This window comes from Pempheris klunzingeri, chromosome 21 (genome assembly GCF_042242105.1).
Source record: "Pempheris klunzingeri isolate RE-2024b chromosome 21, fPemKlu1.hap1, whole genome shotgun sequence".
NCBI classification, from domain to species: Eukaryota; Metazoa; Chordata; class Actinopteri; order Acropomatiformes; family Pempheridae; genus Pempheris; species Pempheris klunzingeri.
The window spans coordinates 20,799,823-20,814,728 of NC_092032.1; the positions used below are offsets into that span (position 1 = coordinate 20,799,823).

General features: G+C 44.1%; 2 protein-coding genes across 12 annotated transcripts in view; one reads left to right on the forward strand and one right to left on the reverse strand.

Annotated features, from left to right (window-relative positions):
- Positions 1 to 10,751, reverse strand: part of LOC139221357 (NLR family CARD domain-containing protein 3-like) — a 37,058-nt gene extending 26,307 nt beyond the window's left edge. For 3 of the 10 annotated variants that reach the window (XM_070853296.1, XM_070853294.1, XM_070853300.1), the window contains exons 1-9: positions 10,634 to 10,751; positions 10,181 to 10,355; positions 9,627 to 9,746; positions 8,929 to 9,134; positions 5,356 to 7,174; positions 4,829 to 5,002; positions 2,986 to 3,159; positions 2,156 to 2,329; positions 1,432 to 1,605 (exon numbers count right to left, since the gene is read on the reverse strand). In XM_070853296.1, the coding sequence (XP_070709397.1) occupies positions 1,432 to 1,605; positions 2,156 to 2,329; positions 2,986 to 3,159; positions 4,829 to 5,002; positions 5,356 to 7,174; positions 8,929 to 9,134; positions 9,627 to 9,746; positions 10,181 to 10,311 (2,972 nt within the window). In that variant the 5' untranslated portion in view covers positions 10,312 to 10,355; positions 10,634 to 10,751. Of the gene's footprint in view, positions 1 to 1,198; positions 1,290 to 1,431; positions 1,606 to 2,155; positions 2,330 to 2,985; positions 3,160 to 4,828; positions 5,003 to 5,355; positions 7,175 to 8,928; positions 9,135 to 9,626; positions 9,747 to 10,180; positions 10,356 to 10,633 lie in introns of those variants that run through there. The other 7 variants (XM_070853302.1, XM_070853299.1, XM_070853298.1 and 4 more) reach the window with 4 other exon arrangements.
- Positions 10,752 to 11,979: 1,228 nt separating this feature from the next.
- Positions 11,980 to 13,629, forward strand: LOC139221292 (uncharacterized). Of its 2 annotated transcripts, none has more exons than XR_011585878.1 (4): positions 11,980 to 12,465; positions 12,595 to 12,766; positions 12,950 to 13,122; positions 13,245 to 13,629. XR_011585878.1 is itself a non-coding variant. In XM_070853230.1 (4 exons), exons 1-4 carry the CDS (start codon positions 12,427 to 12,429, stop codon positions 13,560 to 13,562), a joined length of 654 nt encoding a protein of 217 aa, XP_070709331.1. In that variant the 5' UTR covers positions 11,980 to 12,426; the 3' UTR covers positions 13,563 to 13,629. The 2 variants fall into 2 exon arrangements, 1 of the variants encoding a protein (XP_070709331.1); XM_070853230.1 differs by having other exon boundaries at positions 12,950 to 13,074.
- The last annotated feature ends 1,277 nt before the right edge of the window (positions 13,630 to 14,906 follow it).

The window sequence follows — 14,906 nt, forward strand, 5'->3', positions numbered from 1 at the left end:
CAGCTCTTTTCATTGAGATTTCTTGAGATTGAGATCCAGGTTTTACTCAGAACGGTACGTGTCGCGGCCATAACGTGTGGCCCAGTGGAGAGAAGAGGGTCTGCTGAACACGTACATGTAGTTTGAGGTCTCTACCTTTAAAATGAGAGAACTGGAGCAGGTTAGAAAAGTCTTAGTTTCTGCCTCCCTCCTCAACTTTCAGCTCTCACTTAACATGGCGGTCAATGAGGCAGTCGGTCGGCACTCCCGTCGCTCCGAGGCTCGTAGCGGGAGCTGCGTACGTTTCTGCGTGTTCTGAGTCACATCGCTGCGTCGGCAAGGATTTTCCCGACGTTTTGATGCACAAATGGTGAGTGTGAGTGACACACTGAGGGCGTGAGAGCGTTTTAAAGACAACATTTCCAGGCGAACTTTCCGCTCCACATACACACTCATTATAAAATGTGAGAAGGAGGGAAAACGGCACAAAACTAAAACTGTGATCTTGTCAAAACAGTAGATCACAGAGCTGAACCGACACCACCGTGAGCAGCAGGAGACTCTGCTGAAGATGAAGATGTGTCATTTGTTTGGACAAAGTTGAAAAATGACCTCAATGTCACAGTTTTAAAAGTCCAAACTTTGTGGGTTTGGTCAAAGATTTCAGAGCCAAAATAACATTAGAGTGAATGAGGGGGTTGAAGTGGTTTCCTGGTGCTTTGGGGCCGAAAGTTCAAAAACCGTGAGTCCGACAGCTGAAATGGTCACAGGCTCTTAAAGAAGACACATTTCTCTACGTTTTGATGTATAAATTGTGTAGAAAAAGTTGAAGGTGTCGACGTTAAAAGGGCTGAAGAGAGAAAATTGTTGAAGAAGCACAAAGGCTGAGTAGCAGCAGGTGGTGACATCACTGATGACATCACCCACTCTAGGCAGCGCAATACACACTCATTATAAAATGTGAGAAGGAGGGAAAACGGCACAAAACTAAAACTGTGATTTCGTCAAAACCGTAAAAGATATCAAAAAGCTGAATGATGTGGAAACAGCTGAAGGTCTTGTGACCTGTTTAACAGTTGAATGGAGTCTCTAGCTGAAAGTATGAGGGAGCTATAAGCTTTCTAAGTGGAGGAAGTTGAAGAGAATTTGAAAATTCCTCCCAAAAAGTTCAGTTTTAAAGAAAAGTTTAAATATTGTAAAAAGTTTCAAAGGTAGAATTGTGAAAAGTCAAAGCTCCCTAGAGACCGACGAGCTGAACACTTTGATGTTGGAACCGTTTCTGTAGCTCAAAGTGTGGAGCAGTTGAAACGCTGCAATGAAGAATAAAACAGGATATCAATAGTGTGAATGCTGCAACACAGCATTCACACTATTGATTTCACAAGTTTAACGTCACCACAACCTTCACATCATATAAATCTGAGCACGGAAGTCAAACCTGGTGTTTAGTACCTCAGAGTCTCCAGTCTGCAGTCTGGACTCTCCAGAAAACCACACAGCAGCTTCACTCCTGAATCCTGCAGCTTGTTCTTACTCAGCTCCAGATCTCTCAGATGGGAGGGGTTGGACTTCAGAGCTGAGACCAGAGGAGCACAGCTGACCTCTGACAGACTGCAGCACATCAATCTGAATAAAGAATAAATGATGTAACTTTAGAAGACGATGTTCACTGAATCATTCAGCGTTTAATAATCAGCTCAGAGCTGAAGAAGGTTTAGAACGGAGACGTTTAGTAAATCTCCAAACAGCTGAACCCAACAGGATGCAGGTTAAACAGTGTAAAATACAAACAGTGACACTGAGCTCTCATTAATATTCATGACAACGTGCTGCTTCTTCAGTAAAGACGCAGTGACGTCACCTCTTCAACTCTGCAGCTCCACCAGTGGCTCCATCTCTACAAACTCATGTTGTGCAGCCAAACACAATAAAAACCCTCAGAAACTGATTTAAGATTCGACTCCAGATCCCAAACTTCTGAAAGATGCCAAAGATGTCAGGATGGATTTAGAGGAAAAGACACTTTAGCAGTAACATACTGAGTGTGGTTCAGTATCACCAGTTTAATAATAGCAAGAATAATAATAATAATAATAATAATTTCACAAGTTTAACGTCACCACAACCTTCACATCATATTAATCTGAGCACAGAAGTCAAACGTGGTGTTTAGTACCTCAGAGTCTCCAGTCTGCAGTCTGGACTCTCCAGAAAACCACACAGCAGCTTCACTCCTGAATCCTGCAGCTTGTTCACACTCAGCTCCAGATCTCTCAGATGGGAGGGGTTGGACTTCAGAGCTGAGACCAGAGGAGCACAGCTGACCTCTGACAGTCTGCAGTCCTTCAATCTGAATAAAGAATAAATGATGGAGACAAACATTCATTCATAATATGAGCTTTTCCCTAAAAGGAGCAGAGAGACTTTCTCATAGTTACTGTGGATCAGCATCATGTCCACCTTCTACAGACATCATCCAAATGTCAGCACAACATTCAGACACCTATTGATGATCAATAACATGCTGCTGATCTCAGTCAGGTCTGGAATCAGAGGATCAGTTCTACATTGGTCCTTTAAACAGCTGCATTTAGAAACAGGCTCTGATCTCTGAGAGTCCCTCTATATATGAGTGAGTGTGTTCTGAAGATCAATGTCAGTGATCAGACATTATTGGTGAACACACTGAAATCAACAGAAACCAAAGAAATGTTTCTACTTCAGTGAGTAAACTTGATCAGTTTAAAACAGATATTAGTTCAGAGGTTCTTCTGGATTCAGATGTGACCATTTACCAACAATTCTAAACATTCATTCCCTTTAAAACTAAGAGAGAACATTTCCTACACTTTCTTCAAGAAGCACAAACCTGTTGTGACTGCTCACTCAACTCAGAAAGGAAACGAACAACTTCATGCATCTTAGTTATATATGAAGAGAAATGAGGTTCAGTTGTTAACTGAACACATCAGATCTACAATAGTGACAGAGAGTCAGTGAACTGACCTCAGAGTCTCCAGTCTGCAGTCTGGACTCTCCAGAAAACCACACAGCAGCTTCACTCCTGAATCCTGCAGCTTGTTGTTACTCAGGTCCAGCTCTCTCAGATGGGAGGGGTTGGACTTCAGAGCTGAGACCAGAGGAGCACAGCTGACCTCTGACAGACTGCAGCACCTCAATCTGAATAAAGAATAAATGATGTAACTTTAGAAGACGATGTTCAGTGAAATCATTCAGCGTTTAATAATCAGCTCAGAGCTGAAGAAGGTTTAGAACGGAGACGTTTAGTAAATCTCCAAACAGCTGAACCCAACAGGATGCAGGTTAAACAGTGTAAAATACAAACAGTGACACTGAGCTCTCATTAATATTCATGACAACGTGCTGCTTCTTCAGTAAAGACGCAGTGACGTCACCTCTTCAACTCTGCAGCTCCACCAGTGGCTCCATCTCTACAAACTCATGTTGTGCAGCCAAACACAATAAAAACCCTCAGAAACTGATTTAAGATTCGACTCCAGATCCCAAACTTCTGAAAGATGCCAAAGAACAAAAGTCATCTCCAATATTTCTGTTAGGAACAGTGGAGTCATAAAATCACAGCTTCTTCAGTTTAAACTCTTCAGTCACTAGAAGCATCATAAAGCTTCAGAAACATGTTGGAAAAAGAAAATCCTGAATACATTTGTTATTGTCTGATAGTTGAAACAGAGATTATTGATCTGTTCTTTGTATGCATGTCTTTTTTATTACCACTTATTTAAACCATGACGGGAACATGAGATGAAAATCAGCTGTTTAAGAGGTTCAGAGTGAATCCTTCTGTGCACATTGATCTTTATTACAGTTTGAAATGTGCAGCTCAACATTTCTCTGCTGCAGACAATGGACTAAACCACTGAAGAAGAAAACAGACTGAAACATGCTTTTATGGTCTTTTAATGCATCTTCTCTTCAGCTTGAACTGTTTATGTTCTTGTGCTTTTATCATCTTTTACCTGCAGTTTAATGTCTTGTTTCTATTGTGCTTTCTGTCCCTGGAAGCACTTTGAATTGTGTAGCTGCCATTGAAGTCAGCTTTGTAACTGAAGTTCATTTAATTACTTTTGAGTTAAAAACAGGAATGATTTAGTTAATAAATAGATGTTTTGTTGTTTTATATAAATAAGTTTAAAGGATTCAGAAACACACAATGGTGAATATTGTAGAAAAGGGAACCTTTCTGTTTACCTTGTTGGGGTCAGGTCAGTTTTTGTAGACGCACTATATCAATCACCACATGAAGCGACGCAGTGATTGTAATGGATGCTGGAAAACATCCACCTTAAAAAGACATGTTAATGATGAGTCTGACAGGGTGAAGCTTGCACTCAAAGCAGTCCTTAAAGATGTAGCAGGGACTGGGTCAGGACAGCACCTGGTAGACTGACTGTCATTCAACAGTCTATATAATTGTTGATCAGGTGTAGTGGTGAACATCGACCTGTTTCTGCTACGACGACTCATGTTGCTGTCAGCATCTAAGACAATGGCTGCTCTACCTGAGGTGATGTTGTTGTTAAAGAACATTTAAAATCCCTCACATCCAGTTGAAGATATTTGGCTCAGGCCTTCACTGACAGAGGCAGGACTGAGATACCGGTGTATGGAAATGAGCTCCTCTTACATCTTCACTGACTGAAGGACCAAACAGTGACTCTGTGGAAGCTGCACAACCGTCCTGTCAAACACTCCATTTATCACCTTTTTCTCACAAATGTTCAGCTATTTGGAACAAAGAGATCATTTCTGAAGAAACTTCTTCAGGTGTTTAAAGTGATGAACTACTATGATAAATTCATGAACTGACCGCAGAGTCTCCAGTCCACAGTTTGGACTCTCTAGTCCAGCAGACAGCTGCTTCACTCCAGACTCTTTCTGCTGATTAAGACTCAGCTCCAGCTCTCTCAGATGGGAGGGGCTGGACTTCAGAGCTGAGGCAACGATTTCATAGTGACTCTCTGAGAGAGAACAGCCAGACAGCCTGTCATGAAACAGAAATTACAAAGCATCATATTATAAAAGAGGACACCTGATATTGATATCATGCATGTGATGATGAAATAGTTTAACATTTCCTGATTGGAGCTTTGCTTTGACATCACACCTCTGCAGTGCAGCATTTGTTTTACCAGGGCTGTATGAGGCCTCCATCACCCAAAGGAAGGTAGATAGAAGAACAGCAACAATATTACAATTATTAGAAATAAGCAGAAGGCTGTGATCATTTATTTGACAGCTAGAAAACAAAACCAACTGAAGAGTCAATGTTTTCTGTTGTTGTCAAAGTATTTGAAACAACTCAAGAACAAACAGATCACTATTTTAAGAACTTACCGAACTTTTCTGCAGTTCCTCACAGCTGGAATCAGCCTCCGTCGTCCCTCCTCTGATGTGTTGTACTTCTCCAGGTCAAACTCCTCCAGAACCTCCTCTGACATCTGCAGCATGTAGGCCAGAGCTGAGCAGTGGATCTGTGAGAGCTTCTTCTTTAATCTCTTCCCTGACTTCAGGAACTCTTGGATCTCCTGATGGACTGAGTGGTTGTTCATCTCCGTCAGACAGTGGAAGATGTTGATGCTTCTGTCTGGAGAGACTTCGTCCGTCTTTCTCCTCTTCAGGGTGTTGATGGCTCTCTGAATGACTTCTGGACTGTTGTCTGTCCGACCCAGCAGGCCTCCTAAGAGTCTCTGGTTGGACTCCACAGAGAGGCCATGAAGGAAGCGGACAAACAGGTCCAGGTGGCCATTTTTGCTTTGAAGGGATCTCTCCATGGCTCTCTTCAAGAAGACATCCAGGGATGAGTGATCCCTACCTCCCAGGAAGTCCTTCAGCACCTCTGTGTTCCTGTTGGTGTAACAGTGGAACATGTAGACTGCAGCCAGAAACTCCTGAACGCTCAGGTGAACGAAGCAGTAGACTGTTTTCTGGAAGATCACACTCTCTCTTTTGAAGATCTCGGTACAAACTCCTGAGTACACCGAGGCCTCTGTGGCGTCCAGACCGACCTGCTCCAGGTCTTCCTGGTAGAACATGATGTTTCCTTTCTGCAGCTGTTCAAACGCCAGCCTCCCCAGCTTCAGGAGAACGTCCCCGTCAGCCTCCATCAGCTCCTGTGGACTCGTCTCATGTCCCCCCTCGTACTTCTGCTTCTTCCTCTTTGTCTGAACCAGCAGGAAGTGTGAGTACAGGTCAGTCAGGGTCTTGGGCAGCTCTCCTCTCTGGTCTGTAGTCAACATGTGCTCCAGAACTGTGGCAGTGATCCAGCAGAAGACTGGGATCAGACACATGATGTGGAGGCTCCTGGAGGCCTTGATGTGTGAGATGATCCTGCTGGACAGATCTTCATCACTGACTCTCCTCCTGAAGTACTCCTCCTTCTGGGCGTCAGTGAAGCCTCGTACCTCTGTTACCCTGTCAACACATGCAGGAGGGATCTGATTGGCTGCTGCAGGTCTGGAAGTGATCCAGACAAGAGCCGCTGGAAGCAGATTCCCCTTGATGAGGTTTATCAGCAGCACGTTGACCGACGACTTCTGGGTGACGTCAGAAACGACCTCCTTGTTGCTGAAATCCAGTGACAGTCTGCTTTCATCCAGGCCGTCAAAGATGAACAACAGTTTACAGACGGCGAGCTTCTCTGCGGTGACCTTCTGTAACGTTGGATGGAAAACATGGAGCAGCCTGAGAAGACTGAGCTGCTCGTCTCTGATCAGGTTCAGCTCCCTGAACGAAAGCAGAACCACCAGACTGACATCTTGGTTTTCCAAACCCTCCGCCCAGTCCAGAGTGAACTTCTGCACTGAGAAGGTTTTTCCGACACCGGCGACGCCGTTCGTCAGAGCGACTCTAATGGGTGTCTGTTGGTGAGGTAAGGCTTTAAAGATGTCCTGGCACTTGATTGGAGCGTCATGGAGGCTCTTCTTCTTGGAAGTCGTCTCCAGCTGCCTCACCTCATGTTGGGTATTAACCTCTTCGCTCTGCCCCTCTGTGATGAAGAGCTCAGTGTAGATCCTGTTGAGGAGGGTTCCACTTCCTGCTTCATCACTTCCTGCTTCATCACTTCCTGCTTCATCACTTCCTTCAGTCACACGTTCACATCTCCTCCTCAGGCTGATCTTATGTTCATCTAGAACCTCCTGCAGACCACCATTCACTTAAAAAGAGAGAAAGATTGAAACAAAGCAAAGACAGTTTGACGATGTGCTGGTTGTTCTCATGACCCATAAAAATGATGAATATAAGAAAATGAATAAAGTCCACTTTTGGAGTTTTTCCCTTGTTTCCAGTGTCTCTCCTTGTCTGGGTTTGTGTATTGTGTAGCTCCTTTGCTCACTCTCCCTGCTGAACACCTGTGCTCACCTGTTCCTGGCCTGTTACTGTGTTCCCTTGTGCCTCAGGATAACCCTTCAGCTGCCTTTCTGCCCTCCTGCTTGCATCCAACGCTTGTGCAGCTCCAGCCTGCTCACAGCATCCACTCTTACTGCTTTGTCCTCTGCCATCACCAGCCATTCACCTCTCAGATTCATCTTATGACTGAAGCTCAGTCATGTAGTTATGGTCAGTCACTGCCTATGTACATGTCTTCTGTTTGTCCTCCACCATAGTGTTTTAGCCCGGAGCCCTTTCTTCACCCAGGAGCTGGTGCAGCTTCTGGTTCAGGACCATTGTGCCTGGATTACTCCAACTGGCTCCTGGCTGCTCAGCCTGCACGATCCATCTGACCTCTGAAGCTCATCCAGAATGCAGCAGCCGGCTGGTTTCAACCTTTCCAAGTTCTCCCACACAACACAGCTCCTCTGCAACCTGGACTGGCTACCGTTGGCCGATTCAAGTCCCTTGTACTTGCATATTGTGCTGCCAATGGGTCACGCTCGTCCAGAACATGATAAAACCAGACCCCCCCAGCCCATCCACTGTGCTCTGATGATTGGGGTGCTACTCCCTTACTATCTTCAGATCTGGCAGTTCACTTCTGTCTGAGTCAGGCATCATTAATGTAGTCTATCTGAGTTCTACTACACTGTAAAGAGGACCTCCTTGGCTTTCTAGTGATTATACACACATGGGGTTCTGTTGTTTCAAAAGGGCAGGAACAGGAAAATAACCTGTTTTAAGGCAGTGAGTTGTTTAAGTGATGACATTTGTAAAGAAGTATTTCTGTTCTCCATCAGGATGTTGTTATATTTGATGAGGATGGAGAGAGCCGGGCAGTAGAGCAGCTTTTACATTTAGTTTTGTTTGTTTCCAAAATTCATAATTTTAAATGTGATTATTGTTAAAGTGTATTGTTTTATCATTGATAGATTGCTGCTTGTAATGTTCTCTTTGTGGAAAAGACTGACAACGTTCACTACAAGGAATATTTCACTAAAAATTTCACTGCTTAATCTGCATGGTTGAGGATAAACAGACCTGCACAGCTGAGGATGGTAAAACTCTCTTTCTGTGTGTGTTTCTTACATCAGGGCACAGATCAGCCCTGTGGCAGTTACTCTTTAACCTTTGACCAACAGCTGGATGAGGTGCCACTGATAACAGGAACACACCTATAACTTCACAACTGCCACTAACTCAGCGTCCTGATGGATCATCAGCTGATGTTAGCAGCAGTGTGTCCATGTCATGTGAGAATCTGCCTGAGGTAGCAGAGAAGACTTTTCATTGATATGAGCATATTGTTAACAAGCTAACAGAGTGAATTTGATAATGAAGAGCGCACACACACACACACACACACACACACACAGACACACAGACACACACAACACACACGCTTTGATTTAAAACGGAGTAAAAACAGGGTCAAAGTTGGGGCAGGAGGTCTAAACCCATCGTTCAGCACACCCACGGCTGTATGACACAACAGATGTTAGTGAGTCCAGACCAGTGACAGATGGACAGTCTTACTTTGTTCACAGCTGCTCTGACTGACTGTCTGCAGTCCAGGTGTTGCTCTGCATCTGTCTGCACACTGGGGACAGGAAGAGCCTCCTGATGAAGCACACTGGTCCCAGTATGAGGTGATGCACTGTCTGCAGAACCAGTGTCCACAGCTGCTACCGACTGGATCCTTCAGGACGTCCTGACACACAGCGCAGCTCCTCTTCCTCTTTCTGTGGACACATTTCTTTAACTAAAATCATTTGCTGGCTGTTGTTGGATAAAAAGCATTTGGTCAGTACTGCGTAGAATCTCAGACGGCCGAGGACAACAGTCAAAGTGTTACTTTACAGTTTGAACTCAGCATTCAGCCTGGAATGAAAATGGAAAATGAATTTTCTTTTCCTCTCAGTGATCTGCCTGTCGTTTATCATTACAAACTCTATTTCACAGTAACATTGATTTTGAATAGTTCTAAATCTTCACAGGGACACTAACGCTGAGCGACAATGTGGGAATATTTTCTTGGAGTCAAACTTCTGAAATCGAGGTTCTCAGGTGTTTTTCCAAAGAAATAAAACCAGATCAGACTCATCTCAGCTTGAAACAGTTTCTGCACTAATAGTTCTGCATCTTAAACAGACATCTTTTAGCATTTTGTCTTCACCATCAACGCATCAATTCTGTCAGTCTGTCAGTTTACAGTAAAAAACAAAGTCTCTTACTTTGTGTCTGAGGGTCCAGGTTCATTACTGAAGTATGGAGGTTTATCTTTGGACCGGTCACTCTTCAGAGACAGACAGCTGGACACTGCAGACTCTGCTCTCTGCCTGTTGTACTGAACTCTGCAAACACCAGCATGTTTTGATTCACACCACATGAATCCTTGATAAATTCTCTGATAATAAAACCTTACAGGAAGCTCTGGCACAGCATGGACACAGACAGAAGGGAGGCTGAGGGACGGCAGCACCCTCTGAAATCAGGTTTTCTAAAAGCCATCGGCTGATAAAAAAAGTTTAGCTGTAGTGTTCAAACTAGAGAGTCTTACTAGGATGTGGGCTGCATGTTAGCACACAAGCATTTGCCTTGTTTTCAGTCCGTTTATCATCATATGTATTAGTCCATCACTAGATCTATATGATGCAGACTCTAACGTAGACTCAGTGAGGTCAGAGGAGATGGGATGATAAACCTTTCTTTGATCCTGAAGCCCACTGATGGAAAATGACCAAACATGAGCAGCAAATACTGGATGAGTGTGTAGCAGCTCTCTTACTTTGTGTCTGAGGGTCCAGGTTCATTACTGAAGAATGGAGGGAAATCTTTGGACCGGTCACTCTTCAGAGACAGACAGCTGGACACTGCAGACTCTGCTCTGTCCTCCTCTTCCTCCACACACACACTCATCTTCAGGACAGGAGTCAGTCTGAGAGGTAAAGCAGGAACACTGACTGTGAGAACAGGAAAGAAACAAGCTTGTTCAAGAGCCACACCGAGACTGAGAGAGCAGGAAGTAGCTCTAATCTCTCTCTCTCACACACACACACACACACACACACACACACACACACACACACACACACACACACACACACACACACACACACACACACACACACACACACACACACACACACACACACACACACACAGTTTACAGTGTAATAAAAGCAGCCAGAGCTCCACCTGCTCTCTGTTCATCTGTTCAATAACACAAAATAACACTCACCCTGCCTCAGCCTTCACTTCTCCTCCTTCTGCTCCGTCGGCTCAAAATGGAGTCTGAACTAACTGAACACTTTCACTTTCAGGGTTCCTCCCCCTTCTCTACTTACAAGAAGTCAGGTGACTTCATGTCTGTGTGTGTGTGTGTGTGTGGTTTTGTCTTGAATCAGTCTGAACTGAATGAGTGTGTGTTATTGCTGCCAGGTAGACGTGGTGTTGTGTTGAAGTTTTAAATGAGTGCCTGCAGGATCTGACAGGATGTCCACAGTGCACAGCAAAAATTGGAGAGTACTTTTTCCAGAGTGAAAAATATTTTCCTCAAAAACAGTAACTTCTAATCATTTAGAAGTGAAATCACTACCTTAGGACGCTAGAGTGGGAGGAAATATTCAGAGGAAATTCTCCTGGAGTAAAATGCATAACCACGCCCACTCAGGATCCTTAAGTTTAGTTTCTGACGCCATTACTATTTTTCACACGTGGGAAGTAGTGATGTTCCATACCACCGATTTCCTTTCCGATCCGACACTGAGTAAAATTCAGGCTGGTATCGGCGACACCGACACCGACACCTATATTTTATGCGACTACACCTAATATGTCTTTTAAATCTAAAAAAAGAAGTGTATTTCAAATCATAGCTTCCTTAAGAATATAAGGCAGAGTCATTTGTTTGTTTTTTTATTCATTTTAAACTCTGAAGTATATTGAGGTAGCGGCCTCATTTACAATATAGCCGAGTTAATACAACAATAGAAAAACCAAAGGGAGGACACAATCATACAAAATATGTGAAAATGGTGTTTCTGTGAAACAAAGAAAATGAGTACAATTATAAAAACATTCAAATAAATTCTTCTTTAATTATTAAGAACCACTATAAAGATGCAAACTTGCGTCTTAATTCACGTTACATGGACATGTTAACATGTAAATAGTGAACATGTGAATAACACAGCATCCAACACTGACACTGTTGTTCCTCATTCACAGGTTCTTGTTCAGGAACAACTCACACACTGGGACTACGCATGACGCACTTACCCAGGCGGAAGAAAAAGTAGTTCCCACCAACCGCGTGTCATTTAGACAGGATCTCAGTAGTTTACTTACTTTTCACCGTGTTCCTGTTAAGGATATACATTACCTCAAATGACTGAAGTATCAAAAGTATCGATATTTTGATTTGAGAATCGATTTTAGAGCATAAAGATCCGGTATCGGAGGTGTCGATATTTCAGGATCGATCCGCACTCAGCAGAGGAGCAACTGTAGGAACTTTGTTACTTCATATGATGTCAAATATCAGGGAAGTTTATTTCTTGTATTATTTCTTGTCTGCAAGGTAAAACTGCGAAGTATCATTCCATCTTTCAAGTGTTAAAGTGTAGGTGTAGCTTTAGTGCAGCCTGTATCTCAGTGTTAGAAGCTAATGTTAGCATCCAGCTTTTGAACATTGTCCTGCCACTGTTGGGGTGTATCAACGACAGGTGGGTTTTTGTGGCAGTTAATATTTTCTTATTCCGTTTGTGTTTCCGTTATTTATCAGGGCTCCAGACTGCGAGCAAAAATAAGACCTTTTTTGAGTGTACGAGGTCGAATTTCAAGTTGTTGCGTTGGTGCCATTGAAGGACGATCTTTCAGCTGTTTAGTTTCCGCTTTAACCAGCACGTGCAGCTACTGTGTGAGCTATAGTGGTTGAATGTAGAAGTGTTCTTTCTTCCGTGGCTCTGTCAGTCTGTCCCTGCCTGGTGTGTGTTCCTCAGCAGAGTCAGAGGGCTGACTCAGACTCACCTGATGATCAGAGCGCAGGTGCAGCAGGAGCACACTGAGCCGGTGAGCTAGCCAATTACATGGCTAACGCAGGAGTATGGCTACAGAATTAATGAATTATTGATCACAGTCGAGATTTTAGATGACTACGTGTTTACTGTTCTGTCTCGACTTACTCCATCTTGTCTAAAGATCGAACAGGATTTCAATCTGATGTTTGGTGATGCAGTCTCTGCCAAGTTTCTGGAGAAGTGGCCTACTGTCTACAAGCAGAAAGTCCTTGAACAGAGTCATGGCCTCACACAGACGGGCGAGCTTCAACACCTGGTTCAAAATGCTGAATCTACAACAGAAGTGGAGAATGGTATGCTGGAGGGATATAATGATTAATATACTATGTGCTTCTGAAACTTGGAGTGGTCCATTTAGAGGTACAACACCACCTTGATAACCACGGTGCTACCTTTTGTTTTTCTTCAAAGAACTGTACAATGACTGTCAGCCGTCTGTAAAGACTTGTTTACCATTTATTTTCCTGTACTTTCAGGTCGGGGCAGTGACATGTCATCCCTTCTGATCCTTATCCACCTTCTGCCACCATCACCTCATGGCCGCAAGAGACCAAAGCTCTCGGCTGGACGAGCCAGTGACCAGCTTGTGAAGTTCATCGAGGCAAGATTAGCTTCCAGCTAAACGAGGATTTCTATTTTTGAAATAAAGGTCAAATGATGTCAAGATGATTCTCTGAAATTGTACTCAAACTGTCTGTTCATAATTTCCAATGTATACTATTGGACATCAATTCATTTTATTAGCTGACTAATGAAGTTTGTGTGTAACAGACGGGCATCAGCATCCAGGGGCATCTGGACAGCATCACGGAAAGCCTTCAACCCTATCTGCTTGCTGTGGGCACCAAGAGGAGTGTGATTCACAAGTGCTTCATTGTGATTGACAAACATGCCATACCTTGTAAGTCACTAGACTGGCTTTCCTGTTTTGATGAGCTTTTTAAAGCTCATTTTGTCTTTGGTGCCTCGTACAGCCACGACCCGGTAAACATGTGCAACTTCTTGCAGACCACCATTTATGAAATAGATGTTGGTAACACAAAGGTGAATCCTAGGGTTGCAGAGCCGAGGGCTCGGATGCTGCATTGAGATGGACTGTGTGTGTTTTATTTTTGTTATCTGCATATTTCAAGAATAAAAGGTGCTTGTTAAGGTACGGTGGCTGATTTATTGACTGAGCTTACGGATCATCATTCATTGTATCATTGTGATTCAGTGAAAAGCAAATCTACAGTAAGTGAAATACACCTGTGTTGAATGAAATACGTCTCTGTAATGAATGAATACGTTTCTATATTGAATGGAATCCATCTCTAAACTGAATGAAATACATCTCTACATGAGTAACTTTTAATTCTATAGAGAGTAAAATGGGTGTAGAGTTGTTTTTATTTAATACCATGTAGAGTGAACCGTCATCACGTGGAGTAAAATATTAACACTAAATAGAATTAAATTAACTCTAAAAAATCTACTCTGCTCTCAGTATTTTTTATTCTGTTTAGACTGGGACCAGTAACATTTTCTTAAATTTGAGGAAAATATACTCTACAAATGTTCCTGTGTACATGTTTATGGAAGGAACACATTTATCAGTGAACGAGTGCAACAGCAAACATTTTGGAGATATTTTCAAACTATTTTTCACAGTCGGCATCCAGCAGGGGCCCCTGGTGGGACCTCACTCACGGCTTGAAGCTGTGCACACAGTGAAAGCTGTATTTAGGAGGCTCCATCCCAGAATCCAGCCTCCAGCAAGCCCCAGAGTTATTATCTAGCAGGGGGGTAAACCCCTCCCTCCATGGACCCTGCTGACATGGTGACTCTGTGGAGCCACTCAAATAACTGCCCACAGCAAAGTTTCATGCCCCTGGTAGTCCTTCAGACACTACAGGGCCCCCGGTAGTCCTTCAGACACTACAGGGCCCCCGGTAGTCCTTCAGACACTACAGGGCCCCCCGGTAGTCCTTCAGACACTACAGGGCCCCCCGGTAGTCCTTCAGACACTACAGGGCCCCCCGGTAGTCCTTCTGACACTACAGGGCCCCCGGTAGTCCTTCAGACACTACAGGGCCCCCGGTAGTCCTTCAGACACTACAGGGCCCCCCGGTAGTCCTTCTGACACTACAGGGCCCCCGGTAGTCCTTCAGACACTACAGGGCCCCCCGGTAGTCCTTCTGACACTACAGGGCCCCCGGTAGTCCTTCAGACACTACAGGGCCCCCCGGTAGTCCTTCAGACACTACAGGGCCCCCGGTAGTCCTTCAGACACTACAGGGCCCCCCGGTAGTCCTTCTGACACTACAGGGCCCCCGGTAGTCCTTCAGACACTACAGGGCCCCCCGGTAGTCCTTCTGACACTACAGGGCCCCCCGGTAGTCCTTCAGACACTACGGGCCCCCAGTATTACTTCAGACACTACAGGGCCCCCCG

Bases quoted from the DNA above. Each gene is read 5' to 3' on its own strand.
- LOC139221292 (XM_070853230.1), top strand. From the start codon at position 12,427: ATGATCAGAGCGCAGGTGCAGCAGGAGCACACTGAGCCG. The intron at 12,466-12,594 runs GTGAGCTAGCCA...TCTTGTCTAAAG, and splicing joins AGCAGGAGCACACTGAGCCG to ATCGAACAGGATTTCAATCT. The intron at 12,767-12,949 runs GTATGCTGGAGG...CTGTACTTTCAG, and splicing joins TACAACAGAAGTGGAGAATG to GTCGGGGCAGTGACATGTCA.